Genomic DNA, 19,145 nt, shown 5'->3' on the forward strand with positions numbered 1-19,145 from the left:
ATAATTTGAAAAGAAATTTTTTTAACCTTTCTCTAAAGATCTTCAGGTACAGTCTACAGTAACACAGCGTACTGTTAAAAGCTCTTGTACTCTTAAGACCTCCGTAGCAGTAACTCTCAAAGATCAGTATTTTGGGGGAGAGTAGTCAGAAAGCTCAACGATGGCTGATTTTGTTATTTTTCTTTCTTCTTATGCATTTTTTTTCCCTAACCCTACAGAAACGGGAACTTGTGCTGAGTCTTTGCCATGTTGTCCATTATAATAAATGAGTCACAAAATGAATTACCATTTTTCTGCATACTCTGAATTGGTTTTCCTTGCCTTCTTTAATGTTAGAATAGAAGTTGTAGTGCAGTATTTTACTGTTCTTAAAATTATAGTTTTAACTAACGGGAAAATATGAGAAGCTCTGAATTTGCACTAGGTCTCACTGGAACTAATAGGCTGAAACCCGTGAGAATTTTTGGCAGTTTTTACCCTGCACTGTTATCTCCATCTGCTACTTAATTTGGAAATTCAGTCTCACAGTGTGTACAGTACTCAATTGGTGTGTAGATGGCAGGACAGAAGGGATTTGCTACAAACTGTAAGAACTCAGAGGAGGTGGGTATATCACTGGTACGTTTTTCTGGAGAGTTTAAGGCCAAAGGATAAGTTAAATCACTCTAGCAATCCTGTAGACTTTAGATCGTTATCTTTTAACCAGTTACTTTGCCAGTGGGCTGCGCTATGGCTGTGGTTAACACTTTCTGCTGCTGTTGGCTGTAGTGCTGAATCACACTGACGCCAGGATAGAGCCTGGAGAGGTTGTGGGGTCTCCATCCTTGGAGATATTAAAATCTGTCTGGACGTGGTGCCGGCAGCTGTCTCTAGGTTGTCCTGAATGAGCAGGGGGGTTGGACCAGGTGACCTCCAGAGGTCACTTCCAACCTCAGCCATCCTGTGATTCCGTAATAAATATCCTACGTATGCTACTTGTTAAAGTTAAATGTCAAGAAGATTTTTGTTTTCACCACCATGGCAACAGCAGCTAGTGGAATCTTGTAACCACTTCCATAGATGTGGGAAGGATTTATCTCTGTATTTTCCTGAAAGGGCTGCCTCATCCTGCTAAAGGAGTTGGGGAAGATAAATTGTTCTCTGGCCTTCTCTGTCAGAACGGAGACTTGTGACTTGTTTATGGAGTACACTGTAGGCTAATACTGATGTTGCAAGAGGAGGAACACTTGGTATCGGCCACATGAATCAACTGAAGTCTGCAGATCTTTCCCATAACTGTCTGTCCTGGAGCAAATAAAGCCCCTCTTGTCCAGCAGGCAGAAATTGTTTGAATGGCCTTGAGGTTATTTGCCTCATGTCTGCTTTTTACCTGTTGTTGGTAGCAAGAACAGGTGGCCAAAGAAGAAATGTTTCAATGGAGCAGGTTCATTGTGTCAAACCAGACAGAAGCTTTTCTGCTGGCTGGAGCAGTTGATCTTTGAGACATTTGGTCAGGAGCTGTAGGGAAGTTGTGGCAGTGATTTGGGCCCTGATGCTATTTGGCCATACAGTCCAAGGAACAGACTTGTCTGACAAGTTCTGTTCTTCTACGATTCTTCTTTCTGTATTCTTCTACTATCTCTAGTTGTACCTTTAACATACATAGAGGACTTAACAGTTCACGTATCATACAGATCTTCAGTACTCTCTCCAAGAGTTCAAAAAGGGCTGTTAGGCATCAAAGATGCTACTCTAAGGGTAGAGACTTAATCTTTGAATGAGTCACACAAACACTGTGCTAACATGCTAAGTAGTGAAGGAAAAACACTATTAATCCCATTTGTTACATGCAGTTGTGCCATGGAGTCTGTGAAAAAGAGTATTAATCCCATTTGTTGCACGCAGTTGTGCCATGGAGCCTGTGAAAAAGGTTTTGCAACAGTTCTATCTTTGAAGAAACTCTCTGAGCCCCCTCTTCTAGCATTCAGCCTGCCCCTCCACCCTCTCCCATCAACAAACTTCTCATAAGCCAGTGTATACAAAATTGAATTGGAACATGCCTGAGCAAGAGTGCAGAGCTAGTTGGTGAGTATTCTTAACCACCTTTGTGGTTATGAATAAATAAATGCCCTCATTGTAAACCATCCCAGTTTTGAATTCTCACATATTGGCCTTCCAGAAAATAATACACTTAACCTAGTGCACCAGGTGTTCTTTTAAAAACTGTGTTGGTGAAGTTAGGGAGTAATTAAGCATTAGAAACTGAACAGCAGTTACGAACTTTTCACAGGCAATCGACATCAGACAAACATCTTGCCATGAGTATGAGTATTTTTTCCAAAACAGGCTCATCGCTGGCCTCTTGGTTCTGATCATGTTGGCCAGCTGAGAAAGTACTTGTAGGAATCAAGCCTGAGAGCCAAAAACCACGCTTCTGGAAACCAAGTATCATGGGTTCAGTAGAGACAAGCTAAGTGGCGAAGTGCAGTTTCCCTACCTGCCTGGTTCCCACTAATCCATGCCTGTTTCAGAGTTGTTTGTTCTCCTTTGGTCCCTCACATGAACAACTTAGTCCCTTTTGTGCTTTCTGCCATATATCTGCCGTGCGGAGTGCAACTGAAACTGTTTGGACCAACTTGACCTATGTTTCAGGCTTGAAGAAAGATCTAGGTGCGTAAAAGCTAGTTTTGCTGTTCCCTGACGGTGTTACTTGATCTAACAAAATACTACGTTTGCCAACAAACCTACAGTAGCGCTGTTACAATTTGGTTTTGGAGCACTGTCATAAAATAGCAAGTTTTAAAAAAATCTCCACTAAGGAAACTGAGCCATTAGACAACATTTTTCCTTTTTTGAATCTACAGAAAGTGTGCTTTCTGTGTATATTTCCAAACATGGCTAAGATCAGTTCTAGTGATAATCCATTATTTACCTCATTTTACATTTGAGTGGTTGTCTTTAAATTGCTGACCTTTAATATTTGTCAAGGTGGCAGTTGAACAGCAGTTTTTTTCCTCATGTAAATGACAGCCACTCTAGTTACCAAAAAGTCTTTTAATATCTATTACAATTTTATTTACAACTCTGTCAATATTTTAATAGTAGGATTAACTTCTGTTTTCTCCTGAATACTTAGCAAATTCTGATTTTCCTTAAATATAAGGAAACACGGTAAGAAAACAGTTGCCTGAAGGCCAGGAAGAGTTGGGCTGACTGACTGGATGCCTGAGAGTAAGGTGCTATGGGGCATAAACAGCACTAGGAAATGCTTTCCCATTTGTAAAATGGGGGAGACTTAACTCGTAGGTAAGAGAAAAGTGCAGTAAAATGTGTGGATATTGAGTGACACAGGCGAAGAGGAGGAAAGAAAGGGGTAAAAGAATTAAATTAATATTTAAAGAAATTACTTTCTTTGTCTGCTGATCACTTTATTAATAATTTGTATTTGTATAGGTGGTTGAATCCCTTATTTATTATTGGCCATAAACGGAAGCTTGAAGAAGATGATATGTATAAAGTGCTGCCAGAAGATTCCTCAGAGAAGCTTGGAGAGGAATTGCAGTGGTAAGGGGAAAAAAAATCATGGTTCTCTTTCATTGTATTGAAGGCGAAAGAACAGAAGGAGTTCTGTTCCTTTTCTAACATTAAAAAGGGTTGTTGTAAAGTTTAACAAGGTTTACTGTTTAAAATGCTGGAGAGCTCAGAGTAATACTTAGAATACTATGGAAGCATTTTAATTTCTTCAGGTTACACCTAGTGAAAAAGTATTAGAGTATTTCCATTATGTGATTAATAATTATAATGTCACTTTGTAGAATGCTTGGAAAAGAAGACTTTTCATCAGCTGTTACTGCAGTAATCCTTAATAAATTAATGAGAGTCTTCTGGTCTGTGGTAGAATAGCTATGGAAACTTTTAAAATAAAAGCAGGGAAGAAGTTTTAGGGTGTTTTCCTTGTTTTTGAGCACAAACGGAATTAAGTGGCAGCTGCGTACCCTTTATGGATGTGTGTATACAAATATATGTATGTTGAAAATATGCCACTCTGGCAAAGTGGGTAAAATGCCTTGGACATATCTAAAAGCTTGTGTCTAGGACGTGTTTTTATTTTGTTATAAAATACTCTTTCATGGATTGTGTACCAATTAATGTTATGAACCCAGGAGGTTCTATCTTTTTTTCTTTTAATAGCGAAATATCTTCCAAGAATAACAGTTCATGTAAATTGTCTTGAACCTTGCAATAGAGGAGATTTTTGTCTTCAGATAATCTTTTGTTAAATATAATTAGGGGAAGAGGTGTTTCCTAATGAAAAGTGGCCCCTGTATTAAGAAAGTGTGGCCTTGCTATTTCTTGCCTTTAGACTAAAGGTAGAGCAAATCAGCTTTCCTAATAGTTTGGTTGGGATGAGAGATATTTCTCAAGAAGTAAAAAAGAATCCGAACCCAAAAGGTTATGACCAGGTGTTACATCACCCTGCACTGACTGGGTTAAGTAAAGAAACAGGGATAGTGATAAGCTGATAGGAGCGCACCTTTTAACAACTTTCTAGCTGGAGAGCTTTGCCAAAGTCCATGGATGTGTCTTGAAGCAGTTCAGGGAGTTCACTGTGGAGGAAGATGGACTCTTTCCAGTGATTCTTACAGTAAAAGCACACACTTTCCATGAGTCAGGAAATGGTAGAGAATACAGCATGCAAAAAAAGAGAGTGATTTTTAATTCTTTAGTGTACTTGGCCAAGAAGCAGAGTGTATAGTTCATAAATAGCCACTTAAGGAAGTAGCCTTTTCTCTTGGGCCAACAAACCCCGCAGAATATACACAGTTGCAATTCTGATTCTGAAGCATTTAGACGATAACTCTATAAGCCTTGTGACAAAAAAGAGGATAAAATGAAAAAGTTCTGTTTTCCTTTCCGTACTGTATGCTTCAAACTTGTGTGCCTTGTTGCAAAATAATTTGGCGTTCACGCCTTAGACTCATTTCAGCGCTCAAACCAGCAAGGTCAGAGGGCCTGGCAGAAAATATTTAGCCTCCAGAAGCAAGGGGAATATCCTGTCTGACAATAGCATGCTTTAAGAAGTCTGCTTAAGTTCTGATACTTGTTAAAATCATGGTTGTTATTACTGTCTTTGATTTTCATGTGAACGGACTGTGTCCTACATGTGGGCAGGCATGCAGTAATGCAAAGGTCTTTGCCACTCTGCTGCTGTGATCCTTGCCTTCAGAGATGTGGGGAGTGTTAAGTGACAAAACTGCTGCAGGCAGTTCCCTCTGCTCTTGTGTCATATCTCCTCGTCCTCATAGAAGCACGTGGTGTTAAAAAGAAAGGGCCACACATGAGAAAGGATTGTGCATCACAACCTTTCTAGGGAAACGCAGAGCTTATAAGAAGATAAAGACACTACATGCTACCTCAGTTTAGTCCATAGTCAGGACATCAAATGATAATAGGCTCTTAACTAAGGTGAGTGTCTGTCTGAACTGAGAGAAGAAAAAAGACAGACAGACAGGGTTCCTCATCTGCAAACATGTCAAAGGTGATAGCAGTCAACAGCGGTGAGTTGTTTGTGATTACACAAGAGCAAATAGGCCTAAAATACCGAGCACAACATGTTCATGTGAATGACTGTTAACCTCTTTTGTGTTTTTTGTCATATAAAAGTGATCATGGCAATCTGGCTGTAAGTCTAATTTCAGGTAATTGCCTTATGATTTTACTTCTGTCTTCCAACATGTTTGCATTTTGTTTGTCAGGTACTGGGATAAAGAGGTGCAAAAAGCAAAAAAGAGAGGAAAAACACCTCATTTAACAAAAGCCATTATTCTTTGTTACTGGAAATCCTATTTAGTTTTTGGAATTTTCACAATGATTGAGGTAAGTGGTGTAAAATGTGATATGACACACTTAGCTAACAGCAATATGAAACTTGGCCTCTTAAACTGCATGATACGTACTGGTGACTTCATGCTGGGCTGTTCAGAGAACCCGTAATGTTCGTGTACTCTCTCAGAAAAGTAAAACAGAGCTACAGCCCAGTAGAGACTGAAAAAATTTAGTTGCAGCTGTGGGATTATGGATGTGGAACAGAGAGCTGATGTCAGTGCAATATTTTTGAGGCATTGTAAGCCATTGACCAGCTTTGTAAGGCTTAGCTGTGTTTGATGTATCCGAGTGGGGTGCCCCACAGAAAAAAGGGGTTTTTGCTATATGTAAATTGCTGTAAAGGAGACACTGTCATCTTTAAAAATGGAAGTGTAATACGTATTCATGCAATTTTTATAACATCAAAGATATTGGTGATTGAGAGAGTTCTTTTAAAAAATTCAGCTACATTTATTGTGGATCGTATTTCTTTTGGATTATGTGTTGATGAAAATTTGTTTGATGTTTTAGAGCACAATAAAGACAAAATAATGGGGGAAATGACTTGCGGCAGCACTTGGGTGTTGTTTGCCTGGTTACAAACTTGGGTAGCATGGTACGATATGAAATTGTTAACACTTTTCTTTTCCTTCCTTTTTTTTTTTTTCAGGAAACCCTCAAAATAATTCAGCCAATATTTTTGGGAAAAATTATTAGTTATTTTGAAAACTATGATTCCTCAGATGAGGTAGCTTTGAAGTTTGCATATTGCTACGCAGCTGCTCTGTCTGTGTGCACGCTTATTCTAGCTATAATGCACCACTTATACTTCTATCATGTACAGCGGGCTGGCATGAAGCTGAGGGTAGCTATGTGCCATATGATTTATCGGAAGGTAAGCAAACCTGTTCACAGGTGTATTTGGCATTTGACAGCTATTTGATTAGAGGGGTTTCAAAGTGGAGTTGTTTGTTGCGTTCCTGCTTGCAATTCCATTGAAGTTACTCATTTGTAGAAATGTAATGGAGGCTACTCCATATTGGGCTTTAAAGGTATATGTGTGCTTTTGCTTTCTCTTTGGTAATACGGCGTCTGAATTACAGCTTCAGTCCTCCTACTGAAAGTGGTGAGTTAAATAGCCCTAAAGCCTAGGAGGAGCTGCTGATCTTCACCTGCTTGTGCTGTTGGAGAGGAGCCACCATTGCTGGTGTAAGGGTTGTGTGCTGGAGTGGCAAGAGGCTATCAGCATACACCAGGGGAGGGGCAGAGCTCCCAGGGGATGCTGGCAGTTACCCAGCCCTGCAGTTTCATCCCCAGGGAGGACGTTATGCTTGGCTGCCACCATCTGCTTCAGCACTTTCAGTTGCCTGGAAATTGCTCCACTGTCCTGTATCCACCCTAGGCCTGTTGTGGTTAATGGTGGGATTTGTTTATATTTATTCCAGCAGTGCTGTAGAACTAGTGAGTTGCCTCCTTTGCGGGTCAGAGAGGCTGCCCTCCTCTCTCAGGGCATCCATCAGGTTAGTTCACAGGCAAGTCCCTTTAGTGTATCCTTCCTGCTTGGGGGGAAGAAAGAGAGGAGTGAGCAGAGGAGTGACGGTTCAGAATCAAGGTGAATCCTAAAGGTAGGGTAGAGCTGTTTTTTAGTACCAATTACTGGTTTTACTGTGGAAGTACTGGAGTCCTTCATTAAAGCCAGTGAAGTATGAAAAGGGATGTATGTTCAGTAAGCTGTGGTTTCTTTGCTGTCTGTGAGTCCTGATCAAGAAATAGCTGTCCTCGACTCCAGGAGGAGCCAAGGCCACTGTCAGATGGAAAGTGGAAGAAGAGAAGTTACGAATATTACCCACAGGAAGGAGTTGAGTGACATCCAGGATGAAATGCTGGCCTTGGTGTGCTCTGGGGAGCAAGCAACCCAGTTCTAAATATCTGCTTCCCACTTCTGAAGCTGTTGGCAATACCCAAACCATTGAGCCTGTCTCGGTTTCCAAGCAGGAAGCCCCTGCTGGGGATGCTGGAAGGGAAAATGCCCTATCTTTCTACCCTTAGTGCTAGATATGCTATTTCTTACCTCAGAGAAGTTTAATTGAAGGGTCAGGACTTTAAACTTTCTTTAGAATGTAAAGAAATCTATGTTATTTTGACAGTTAAACATAGGTACCATCCACTTGAGGCAAACGCTTGTACTATTGGTATAGGTCATGCAAAGGTTTTGGGCAAAGCAGTAAAGTGAGGAGAGTGAAAATGGCCCCATTGTAAGTGCTGATTGCTTTTCATGCACATATTTATTCTCCTCCCTCTTCTCATACCTTGGAAATTATCCTCTGGGAACTTGGCTCTAACATGGCACACTGCTTTCTTGTACATAAACATCTCTCTAAGGTATTAATTTACTAAACTGATTATCATAACGGAGTTTGAAATTCATGAAATATGTATATAGCACTGTTGTTTGTTGCGGTGTTGATAGTAGCTTAGAAGCTTGGAAAAGAAATGTTTATAATGGGCACCCTTATTTCTAGAGATGTGATTAAATGGAAAATTAATCTCCCCTCATCTCATAAATGTTTACTCCTGAGGGTGAAGGCTGAGGTCACAGCAGAACATTGATAAACGTTTCTAATCGTTTGTCTTTGTTATCCGAGGCTTATAGATAGGTCATACTTTCTCTTTATCCTCATATATGCTTTTGAAAGAATGTGGATGCTAATTTACCAGCACTTCTGTGGTGTTCGTTAATTGCTGTACTAAATAAAAACTTGGATTTGCAAGGATGGGTGGGTTGAATGAGGGAGAATCCTTAATAGAGAACTTCACGTGCTCATAATTCTTAAGTTTTAGACCGTTTTTCATTTCCTGGAAAGTTAAAATCTCATTTGCAAAAAGCCTATATTCAAGATGTATTGTGATCAGTAAGAAGTATTCGTGATGCACACAGGAAGCTTGTAACAAAAATAAAAATGCCATCTGTGTTAGGAATCAACATGTTTTAAAACCAAAGGCTACTTATGGGAGGCTGATTTTCTTTTTTTAAGACTTAACTTTTAGAAGCTCTTTGAGGTTCAGAATAAACGCTAAAGCAGTTTAAGTCGTGCAGTAGTTGGTTGAGACAGAAAGCAGCCGAAATGGTATCAGGAGTTCCTCGACTGAACAGTTATATTATTACTTTCTATGGTCAGTTCTTCCTTTTTAATGTGCTTTTTAATTAACTATTTGGGGCAGGGAGAGATTAAAACACTACGATGGGAGTACAGAAGGCAAATAATGGTTAAAGAGTTGAAATTGGGCCTGTGCAATTACATCTGGGGGAAAAAAGTTTAACTTGAGACATCAAGCCTACAAACTGCTCTCATTAGTTTATATAATTAAGACCTATTTTCCTTGAGAAAGCATGCTTGCTGCTGAATAGACTTTTTTGGTAGAAATCAGTTATATAAGTAAAACTGTTGCTTTGTGTCCAATGTTTCCACTTCCTTCTTCATACTTTGCAGTCTAGACAGGTCTATTCAGCCAGGAAAATGTAAGGCTTATTTCACTTAAAAAAACCCCAAAAAACCACAAAACAGAAAAACACCACAAAAAAACCCCAATGCTATGCCAAAAGTAGTTTTGAAGCAGAAAGGGAAGAAAAGACTAAACTTTCATTGCCACTGACACTGGAAACGGCTGTCTCTTCACTGAGAAGACAAATCAGTCCCAGATTCTTTTGGCTGAGATGCTTGCATGGTTCCGCCATGGCCAAAGTGAACCGGGCTAGTACATTTTGAAACTTGTTTTTGCTGCCTGTGTCTGAAACAGGTAGGAAGAGGTCAGAAAGGTGACTCGGGTGGCGGGTCTGAGGCACCCAGGCCGTGGGCCGCTAGCAAGACACCAGTGCAGCGCTCTCCTGGGTGGCTCAGGTGGACCTCGGATAGCAGATACGTCTGTGTTGTAAAGGAATTAGTAGCCGTAGGTGCTGTAAGCACAGCCGGTGGGTAACTTCTTCAAACACGCACCACTTGAACACCTATTATTGTGGTCTGTGGATATCTAACAGGAGCTTTTCTAGGAGCTTATCAGCCTTGATCTGTGGCATGGAGTAAACATGATAGAAATGTGGATGTGCTGTGGCTGCGTTACCTGCAGGCAGCTTTGTGGGGGATTTCAAATGTATGAGAGACAAATGGCTTAAGACAGGGAGTGAAGCAATGATTTTCTCAAATAACTAAATCTTGTCTCTCATATACACAGTATCCTAGATTTATTATTGAAATATCAGAGTAATGTCTTAGTGGAGTTTTGGATGTTTCTGCCTGCTGGTTTCAATGAAGTTAGGGTTGGGATTCTCTCTGTGATTAATACCTTTGTAACCCAACAGTGAGGTGCAAGAAAATGTAAGGCACTTTGCTTGAAATGATGCTTTGAATAGTACTTTGATGTCTGATTTTCTTGCACCTGATTTAAAATACTGGAATGATACTTTTTAAACAGTTAGTGCTTTTCAGGTTAGATTATTGATCAAAAAGGAATCCTAATGACAGCTGGGGTTGGACTCCATCCTTGTGGGTCCTTTCCAAACCAGGACATTCTATGATTCTAACTGTTTGGAGAGGGAGAAGTAGATGTGTACCGCCTAAAAATGTGAAGTGTTTTTAAGAAGTGAACTATTACTGTTAGAGGAGAACAAGTAAAATGTTTTGTATACTTTTTTACTTGTGCTGCAAAACTGTTTTCTTTCTCGCAAGTGTAGGAGGAAGCAAGGCCTGTTATCTGCACCTTTGAGCTATTTCATTTTGCATCTTTGCAGTAATGTTCAGACTGCATATTTCCAGATGTGATTTTTTTGGGAGCATATTTTATAATCACATAACTATTTTCCACTGATTAACTTCCTTATTAACCTATAAAAGTATTTGATGTTTACTCTGGTTGTTTTTCATAGCATGTGATAAACTTAATATAATTCAGAAATCTTATGATTTTACAAGAGTAATTAACAAGGGAAATATTTATTAATTTGAAAAGGAATATTAACTCTGATTTGGAAGGACAGAAAGCACAGTTTGCAGTGTTAGCAAGAACGGATAGTGTAAAATAAATAACAAAGTTGTTTTTCTTCTGTCAGGAAACTCATTCAAAACACATTTCTTTCAATTGGCCAAATGTTGTCCTGATTTAAATTTGATCTTCAGCTGGAGTTTTTGGTTCCTTTTTCAAACAGATGCTCATAACGTGGGGGAGGTCAATGCAAATGAAAAGTTACAGGCTCTTTTGTTTAGTTTTAATAATTTGCTGTGTTGGTATTTTCCCATTTTTAATCACTTCAGACATGGAGATCATTATGGCACTTGTGTTTGCGCAGTTCTTCCCTAGACTTCTATTTATACTCTCTTCTGCAGGACTTTCTTCAGAGTACTTAACCTTAGATAACATGTGAGTTAGGTTCTTGAACTACGCCTAGATATTATCAGGCAAAAGCTGAGATGTGCTTTCAGCTTTTGCCCTGGCATGTATAATTGTGTTGAGTCTTCTGTGTATAGGTGTACTGTGCTCTATAAGCTGTGACAATTTGAGACTCTGCTGATTATTTTTTTTAGGCACTTCGTCTCAGCAACATAGCTATGGCAAAAACTACCACTGGTCAAATAGTAAATCTTCTGTCAAATGATGTGAACAAATTTGATCAGGTAAGAAGTCTTACAGATCTCTCCTTGGGGCAAAAGAAATTGTGGGGTTTGCGTGAAGTTTTTGTTTACAACTGTGGCTAAACTTTTTTTACGAACATTTCTTCTGTTTATTTCTTGAACATCATAGGAAGAGAAATAGTCTCATAAAATATGGGAGGAAAACATACTTTCCCCCCCATCTTAAATATTTTCCTGCTGTTTTCCTAAGCTCAGAGAAATGTTGGTGCGTGAAGATAAAACAATATCAGTGTGGTAATTTGCTTACTTTCTGGAGGTTAGGCACCTCTGTGTACATTTAGGTCTGAATCTGGTGCAGAATTCTCATTGGATGCCTCAGTACCCGCCGCAGGCAAAGGTGCTTCCTCAACTTTGTGTTATTAGGGTTTAATTTTTTAGCTAAGACCAAAAAGCTAATTTTTGTTTCTTAAATGTTTGTCTAGGTAACGATTTTCTTGCACTTCTTGTGGGCTGGACCAATTCAAGCTGTGGCAGTAACAGTACTTCTCTGGATGGAGATAGGCCCATCGTGTCTTGCAGGAATGGCAGTTCTGATTATTCTTCTTCCTGTCCAGACCTGCATTGGGAGGCTTTTTTCTTCCCTAAGGTAAGGTTGCACATGTTGGGTTGTAGGTATTTTCTGTCCTGGGTTTTAAAACGTGCATACTGGATGGAGGTAGAGCACTGCTGTGAGGTCAGCTTCTGCCTGGTGAGGTTTTGTGTGTTGTCTTATATCTTTGTTGATGTTTCTCATAGTTTCTAATGTGATATTTCTGAATTCCTCTTTAGGGACTTGAAGCGGTCTGTCTTCCAGACATGCTGAAAATACCTGCTACTCATTAGCTGTTCAATACCGTAAAAGAGTTGGGCTACTTCTGTAGCTACCTTGCTGTAGATCTTGGCACAGAATTGTGTAACTCCTTGAGCTTTGCTTTCCTGCATTGATGCTTAGGGAGTGGTTACTACAAAGGCAACACTGTCAGTACTGTCATAAGTTTGACTTACTGAGGTGATACAGGAGTTGCAGCAGAAAGCTCTGAAGGTTTCGTTTTCAAAGATCTTGCTTTCTCTCCTCCAAGATAAAGATGCAGAGAGGAAAAAGGAGAAGGAACAGAGAGAAAGAATGAGGAAATTATGATGATGGTTTTGATTGTAGCTGTGAGGTTTCGAAATGTAAGGTTGTAGGCTGTGGAGATATGAGTTTGCAGTAATTTTCCATTATCAGACAAATTTTAGAAAAATACTTGCCTTGAGTGGGAATATTGAATTATCTTCAGTGTTCTTGCTTCCTAACTTCCTTTTTTTCTCCTAATTTATCATGTTCTACTTACATCATGAGTTTATAAATGGCTTTTTCATCTAAATGGGAATATTTTTGTGTTCCTTTACTGTGTAGGCATACACTTAGTAGTATTATGCGTCTTTGTTGCATTTGTTTTCAGGGTGAACGGGTTCCTTCTAGCTCTTTGGATAAGTAAAACTTTTTAAGTGAGTTACTGTTGTTTTCAAGTTGTATTTTAAGACAAGTTTTCCAGAGGTGATTGGACTGGCATTGCCATTGCCTGGCTAGGTATGAAGAGAGAGCTGAGAACTGCAAAAATGAGACCAACTCGTTGACTTCCTTCTATTTGTAACCACTGTGATAGTCTTCAGTTATTGTACTCACATGCTGTTTCTCAAATAATGAGACATTCAGTGTTTTCTGTCAAATTCTTAGGTGTTCTATGATAAAACCTGTTTGTAGAACACTTCCAATACATTCTTACATATGCATTTTCACTGCATGTGTAATACGCATGCATAAGTATCAAACTACTTCACTGTTGGGTATTTTGAGTTTTAAGTTTTTGAGGTTTTCAGCTTTGAGTCAGTCGTTAAAATACTTCGCACTTAACTAGTGCCTTATATGTGGCAGTAAGCATTATTATCCCCATTTTACAGATGGGAAACTGAGGCACAAAGAGGTTTAAGGGACTTATCCAGGGTCAGACAACAAGGTGACAAAAATCCCTTCTCGAAGGTATGTAGTGTAAAAGTTAATCAGTGGCAATGCAATGTTTGGGTTTTCCCCCCATTCGTTACAGCCACTTGTTTGGATGCAGTTTAAGGGAAAGGATTTGTTAACCAGGAAAACTTTTGCTTGTCTACGTGTGCACAGATCTTTGTATTTGTGAACAGAAATCTATAGCAAACGGAAGGAGTTAATGGAAAAACTGAAATGGATTCCAGCCCTGTATTAATGAGTGTGTTCACATGACAATTGCTGGGAATCTGCATGGATTTAAGGAAATCGGTCTGTGAAGAAGTAATTTAAGGATTAAAGCTTTTGCTAAAATCCAGGCACGCTCGGTGTGGCAGCTAATTTGTGCTATTGTTCAGCACTGTACTTGTGACCCAGTCTTGTAAACACATATACACACACCAGTTTATGATGCAGGCATTAGCTTCAGAGCCGTAGGAGTTTGCAGAAACGGACTCAGTATCCTATGCAATGGTATACACTGTATTATGCAGTATTGCTTTTACCTGCACAAGTACTAGAACTTTTACAAAATACACGTGACCAAATATATTATTTGAGAAATAGATCAGTTATTGGACTGAAGACCATATTACGTGTATTTATTCACAAGAACTCAGCCCTTTCACTGCTTAGCCATGCAAATGTAATACTTTTGTTTAATGCACTTTTAATTTTTATAAAAGAGAAAAACTGTGGAACTGTTGTCAGACGCGATTAAAACTTGCCAAATGTGCTTCATAAAAGCAAAAAGGAATTCTGTAGCTTGCTTAATTTAGAATGATTATTAGTATCATAGAGGGGACTTCTCAGACGCTTGAAGAATTTTTAGGTCCTTTTGTATTGCGCTCTTAGGCGTGCTGTGTGAGCATGTTTCCCAGTCATCCTGATCTGCATGTACTCTGAATGTAATATTTTCAAAACTAGGGACACATCTTTCCCTGTTGTAACTTGCCATCAGTGTGCTGGAAATCTGTGTACTTTAAACTATTATATAATGTCTCTGAGTCTGTGGCATCTGGTATGTCTGTACCAAATAAGCTTTTTGCAATGCAGAGGAGTGTAACTTAAAAAAAAAAAAAAAAGAAAAAGAAAGAAAAATCCCTCCCCCACAATCTTTTGAACATTTTAAAGCTATTTGAAAGATGATGGTTACTATGATAACGTTTCAGTGGGAAAACTGAGAAATTGGTTTATGAGAAATGTAGTCTCTTTGATTCACAACATTTTAAAAAGAACCCCGTTAACTTCATTATTTTGAATCACCTTCAACCTTCTGTTATCTGGAGACCAAGCCTGGAAGTTAGGTCTGAAAGGTTTCAGAAGATTGCGGGTGAGAATTGTTTGCTGCTGCAGAGACACGAACAACACGTGCTAAATTTTACCTTTTGCAGTGGCAAAAGTGGTGGTGTGCGTATGGGGAAGAAAGGATGAGCTCTCATATTTTTTGAGGAATTGTTTTTCTTTTACTGTTTCTTTTCTGGAAAAGGAAAAGAGGTCTTAGCAAAGATAATATCGTTCCATGTCAGTACAGTTGGTTTAGGCTAAGCTATCTTCCTCAGCCTTAATAAGGAGCCTTATTTGTATTAGGGCCAAGTTCCTACATTTCTGTTGTCAGTTTTCTTGTGTAAATATTTCTTAATACTGTGCTTCGACCATCCCAGCATTTAGGGAATGCTGGTGCTGAGAAGTGGTTGGTTTTTTTTTTTTTTAAATGACAAGCTGGTGCCTGAAATTCTTTTTAGATAAGTGCTAAACATGGCTGTTTCTCCCAGAGCATCAGAGAAATGTTAAAGGGGAAAGGTTAAGCTGACAAAACCCAGCCACCCATTCTAAAGAGCTTTTTTTTTTTAAAAAATATGATCTCTGAATCTTAATTTTCATTGGTATATACAAAAATAAGTAATTTATCAGGAAAAGGTATGTTTTATCAAAATAAGGACTACCATAGCTCGCTATGAGCGAAGTATGTTTGTCTACATGAATGAATTCAGAATTGTAATAGGTTTTATTATCATGGTTTATGCATTCATTACATGGCTTCTAACTTCCAATGCTTTTTTCCTAATTAAAACTGTGACTTTATTATTTAATTATATATATTTTTTCCAGTTTGTTCATTAGTGCAAACATAATGTGGGACTACAATAGATATATTTACTTCAGTGTTAATTACAATTAATGCTTAAATAATATTTATTGAACAAAACCAGATCTAGATTAGCTTTCCTAAATTATAGCTCATGTACTAAGTAATCTTTGCTTCAGCTAGAGTTAATCTTAAAAAGACACAAACAGGCCAGTTTCTTTAACAACATCAGAAGAGCCTTATGGGAAGGGTTGCTGTTCTGGCATTTCAAAACAATTTTTTAAAGTGATTTTCTGATTTTTGCTTAGTTCTAAGTTTAATATTTGTAATTTTTTTATTTGAATGGTATTTTGTACGCAAATATGTTGTTTTAGGAATACCATGTGTTTGCATGAGCTGACATACAATTATGAACATTGAATCAACTCACAGTTCCCTAAGAATAGGGAATACCAGCAATACAGACCTACCAGGTCTGTCTGCTGTGTATCAGCCTTAAGATACTGTTTTAGGAAGACCCTTTTTAATGCAATTACAATTATATGAGTCCTCTTCACAAGTCAAAGCAAAAACTTCATTAATGTGCGTATGTTATGCGATTGTAAATAGTCTCTCTTCTTTTGAGAATCTGAAAATTTTTACTTTGTGCTGTTTACAGAAGCAAGACAGCTGCCTTAACAGACGTCAGGATTAGGACCATGAACGAAGTCATAAGTGGTATGAAGATAATAAAGATGTATGCGTGGGAAAAATCATTTGCAGAACTTGTGAATGGTTTGAGAAGGTAATCCTGGAACGATACTGCTTGGTATACAATCTATGTGTGTTTCCATTTTTTTACATGTCAATAAGTGCATTATTTTGTGCTTTAAAGTGCAGTTTACCTGAACTTCTTTGGCTTTTTTTGTTAAACTTTCTGTAGCAAGACTGAAGGAATGCAAATATATCTTAAGGGGACAGGAAAAAAAACCCACCAACCTTCTGATATTTTTAAATTCTGGGGTTTTGATGCTTCCTTTTACAATTGTGTTTAAAACCAGCAACTAATGAACTGTAGTAGCTGTAACTGAACAACTTCATCCTCACAGTTCTGTAAACTAATAGCAAGGAACCAATAAGCAGACACTTCTTGTCTGAGAAATATATGGAATCTGACTTTCTGTCCTACGTGGTAGCATCCTCAGGCAGTACTCTGCTTCCCTTTCTGCTTTTCGAAGTATTACTCAAGCTGTCTGGGAAGGGGGGAGGGGAGAAAGACAGCAGCTCAGAAATTCCCTAGTTGTTCAACTGGCAAGGCCAGCTGAGTTTGGTATCTTACGACATTTCATTTCAGAGGTCCTTCAGCATCTGATTAAAACGTATTCATAAATTCGATTTTTCAATCAATATTTGTGCTTTTTGACAGTATAAGAACATTCAGTGCTAAAGGATAACCGTAGGAGTTCGGGTGCATATTTCTCATCAGTTAATTTTCATGTTTTGTCCCTCTCCAGCATATGAGTAGAAGATTGTTACTAGCTGTAGATTCTCTGATTTTTAATTTTTTTAAAATTTGCTTTATTTGGAATTCCTTTTTTTAAAGGAATTCTTTTTCCTTTACATCCACGTGCAGGCTTGCAAACTTGCTAATATTCCCGGAGATGTTTCTTCCCACGCACATAATCCTTTCCTCCTTCAGATTCTAGGATCCTGTGCTGATTGAATGTTCTTGATTGATTGAAAGCTTTTCTCTCTTGCGTGGAGCCAGAGAGGATGTTTCTTTATTGAAATATTCTTCAATGGGCGTATTCACATCACTAAACTTAAGATTTCCAAGTTCAACACCTCGTTAGGATTAGAGGCTTCCTTTTTAATGATGGAGAGAAATGAGCTCTTTCAAAACACACCTTGAGCCTCTTTCTTTATTTTAACTACGCTGTGGAAAACTGTAGTTAAAAGTCTTAAATTCAGCCAGGTGATTTATTGCCTGGTATTTCCACGGTGGCCCTTGAGAGTTGCTAAGACGACATCTGAACTCCTCTGTTGCTCTTTTTTCCTGTGGCTGTCCATATCAGTTTCCTTTTATATAACTCCGTGCCTTAAGACAGTGTGGTGTATTATATACAGCCTGCAGGTAGGCTGTAATTTATCTGATGTTTATGGAGAGTTGCACAAAGAACTTGCTTATTATCCACAGATAGTGAGAGGATTATTAAGGATTATTAGAGGGTGGGAAAAGAGTTTCATCCAGGATTGTAAACTAATTGAATTAGACCCAATTCAAATAGTTTACATACAAATGTTCTTTCACTGTACTCTGGAGGAGAGCAGAGATTGTGAGCCCTTAAGCTGAAAAAATAAGTCTCTGAGACTCTTTGAAAGTCTGTCAATTCAGCCAATTTGGCAAGTATAGTGGGAAAGTTGCTTAACTAGTTTTCCAGTAGTGCATCCTGCATCCTTCTCTCTGTTAAGTGAGGACTTAGTTTACTTCAAGTTGTATAATCGTAACTTGAGTTTCTAATCTTAGTGTATTTAGTTCCAAATGGAAGGTAATCAAAATGATCAAGATTTTCCCTGAGAATTGCCAGAATATTTGGGAAGAACAATTAGGAATTGTTTCAGGATTTTATGTTCTATATTATTTTAAGCAGATGAGATTAGAATATATGGGGAATGAGTAAGTTGTTGTGGCTCTTTTGATGAACTATTATTTTAATGAGAAGTTAAGCCTGATGGCATCCACATTGTAGATAGTGCAGTAACACTTTGAGGATTGGACTTGATGAGTCATTTAGAAGTGGAAACTGAAATTTAACTGAAGCAGAAATGGAGAACATACGCATCAGCAGCTTTTCAGTTGCTGGAGGGAGACTTATGTGTCTGTGCAGTATTTCAATCACTGTTTAGTTCGGGTAATGGCTGGTAGAACAATTGGCCTCACAGATCGGTATTTTTTGAATTATAAACCAGAATTCCTAGAGCAAAAGAAGCCATGAGCAGGGTCCAAATCAGGAAGGATTTAGGCTGAGATAAAAGGAAATACTGCAAATCCTGTGATACAGCTTGAGGAGCTGCAGCTAAATAATGGCAGATACTTGGGCCATGGGTGAACTCTTGATCTTTTGGAAGTTGCCCTGTTTTTTTCAACTGCAGGGTATGTGCCGATCTTTTCAGGAGTTTTTTGACTGAACTCCACTACTGGACTTTGATATTGGAAGGATGAGGAGTTTGAGGGTGCTTGGCCTTTATTAGAGAGGTTTTTACCTCTTTGCTCTTGTATGCAACCCAGAAAGATTTGAAGCAGATTAGAATCTGAATTAAAATACTAGTTTGACCAATGCAGAAAAAAAAGGTATTTTAGTTTTCTACCCCTGAAAAGTATTTTCTATAGCTACTAAGATACTAAATATGATAATTTTCCCCACTCAATTTCTAAGCCTTTTAAATTCTCTTTTGTTATTTACCATATAACATACGTTCTTTACAGTTCATTACACATGAGTTGGGGTGGTGTGAGGGAAGGAGAAAGGATATAAAAGTAAAACCGTGA

The 19,145-nt window shown here is 38.5% G+C and overlaps 1 protein-coding gene across 1 annotated transcript in view; it reads left to right on the top strand.

Moving 5' to 3' along the window:
- Positions 1-19,145, top strand: part of ABCC4 (ATP binding cassette subfamily C member 4 (PEL blood group)) — a 156,213-nt gene that overhangs the window by 9,449 nt on the left and 127,619 nt on the right. The window contains exons 2-7 of the mRNA XM_064440683.1: positions 3,433-3,543; positions 5,736-5,856; positions 6,515-6,739; positions 11,421-11,510; positions 11,951-12,114; positions 16,275-16,400. Of these exons, the coding sequence (XP_064296753.1) occupies positions 3,433-3,543; positions 5,736-5,856; positions 6,515-6,739; positions 11,421-11,510; positions 11,951-12,114; positions 16,275-16,400 (837 nt within the window). The remainder of the gene's footprint in view (positions 1-3,432; positions 3,544-5,735; positions 5,857-6,514; positions 6,740-11,420; positions 11,511-11,950; positions 12,115-16,274; positions 16,401-19,145) is intronic.

The sequence above is a fragment of the Phalacrocorax carbo genome, chromosome 1 (genome assembly GCF_963921805.1).
Source record: "Phalacrocorax carbo chromosome 1, bPhaCar2.1, whole genome shotgun sequence".
In the NCBI taxonomy this organism is placed as follows: Eukaryota; Metazoa; Chordata; class Aves; order Suliformes; family Phalacrocoracidae; genus Phalacrocorax; species Phalacrocorax carbo.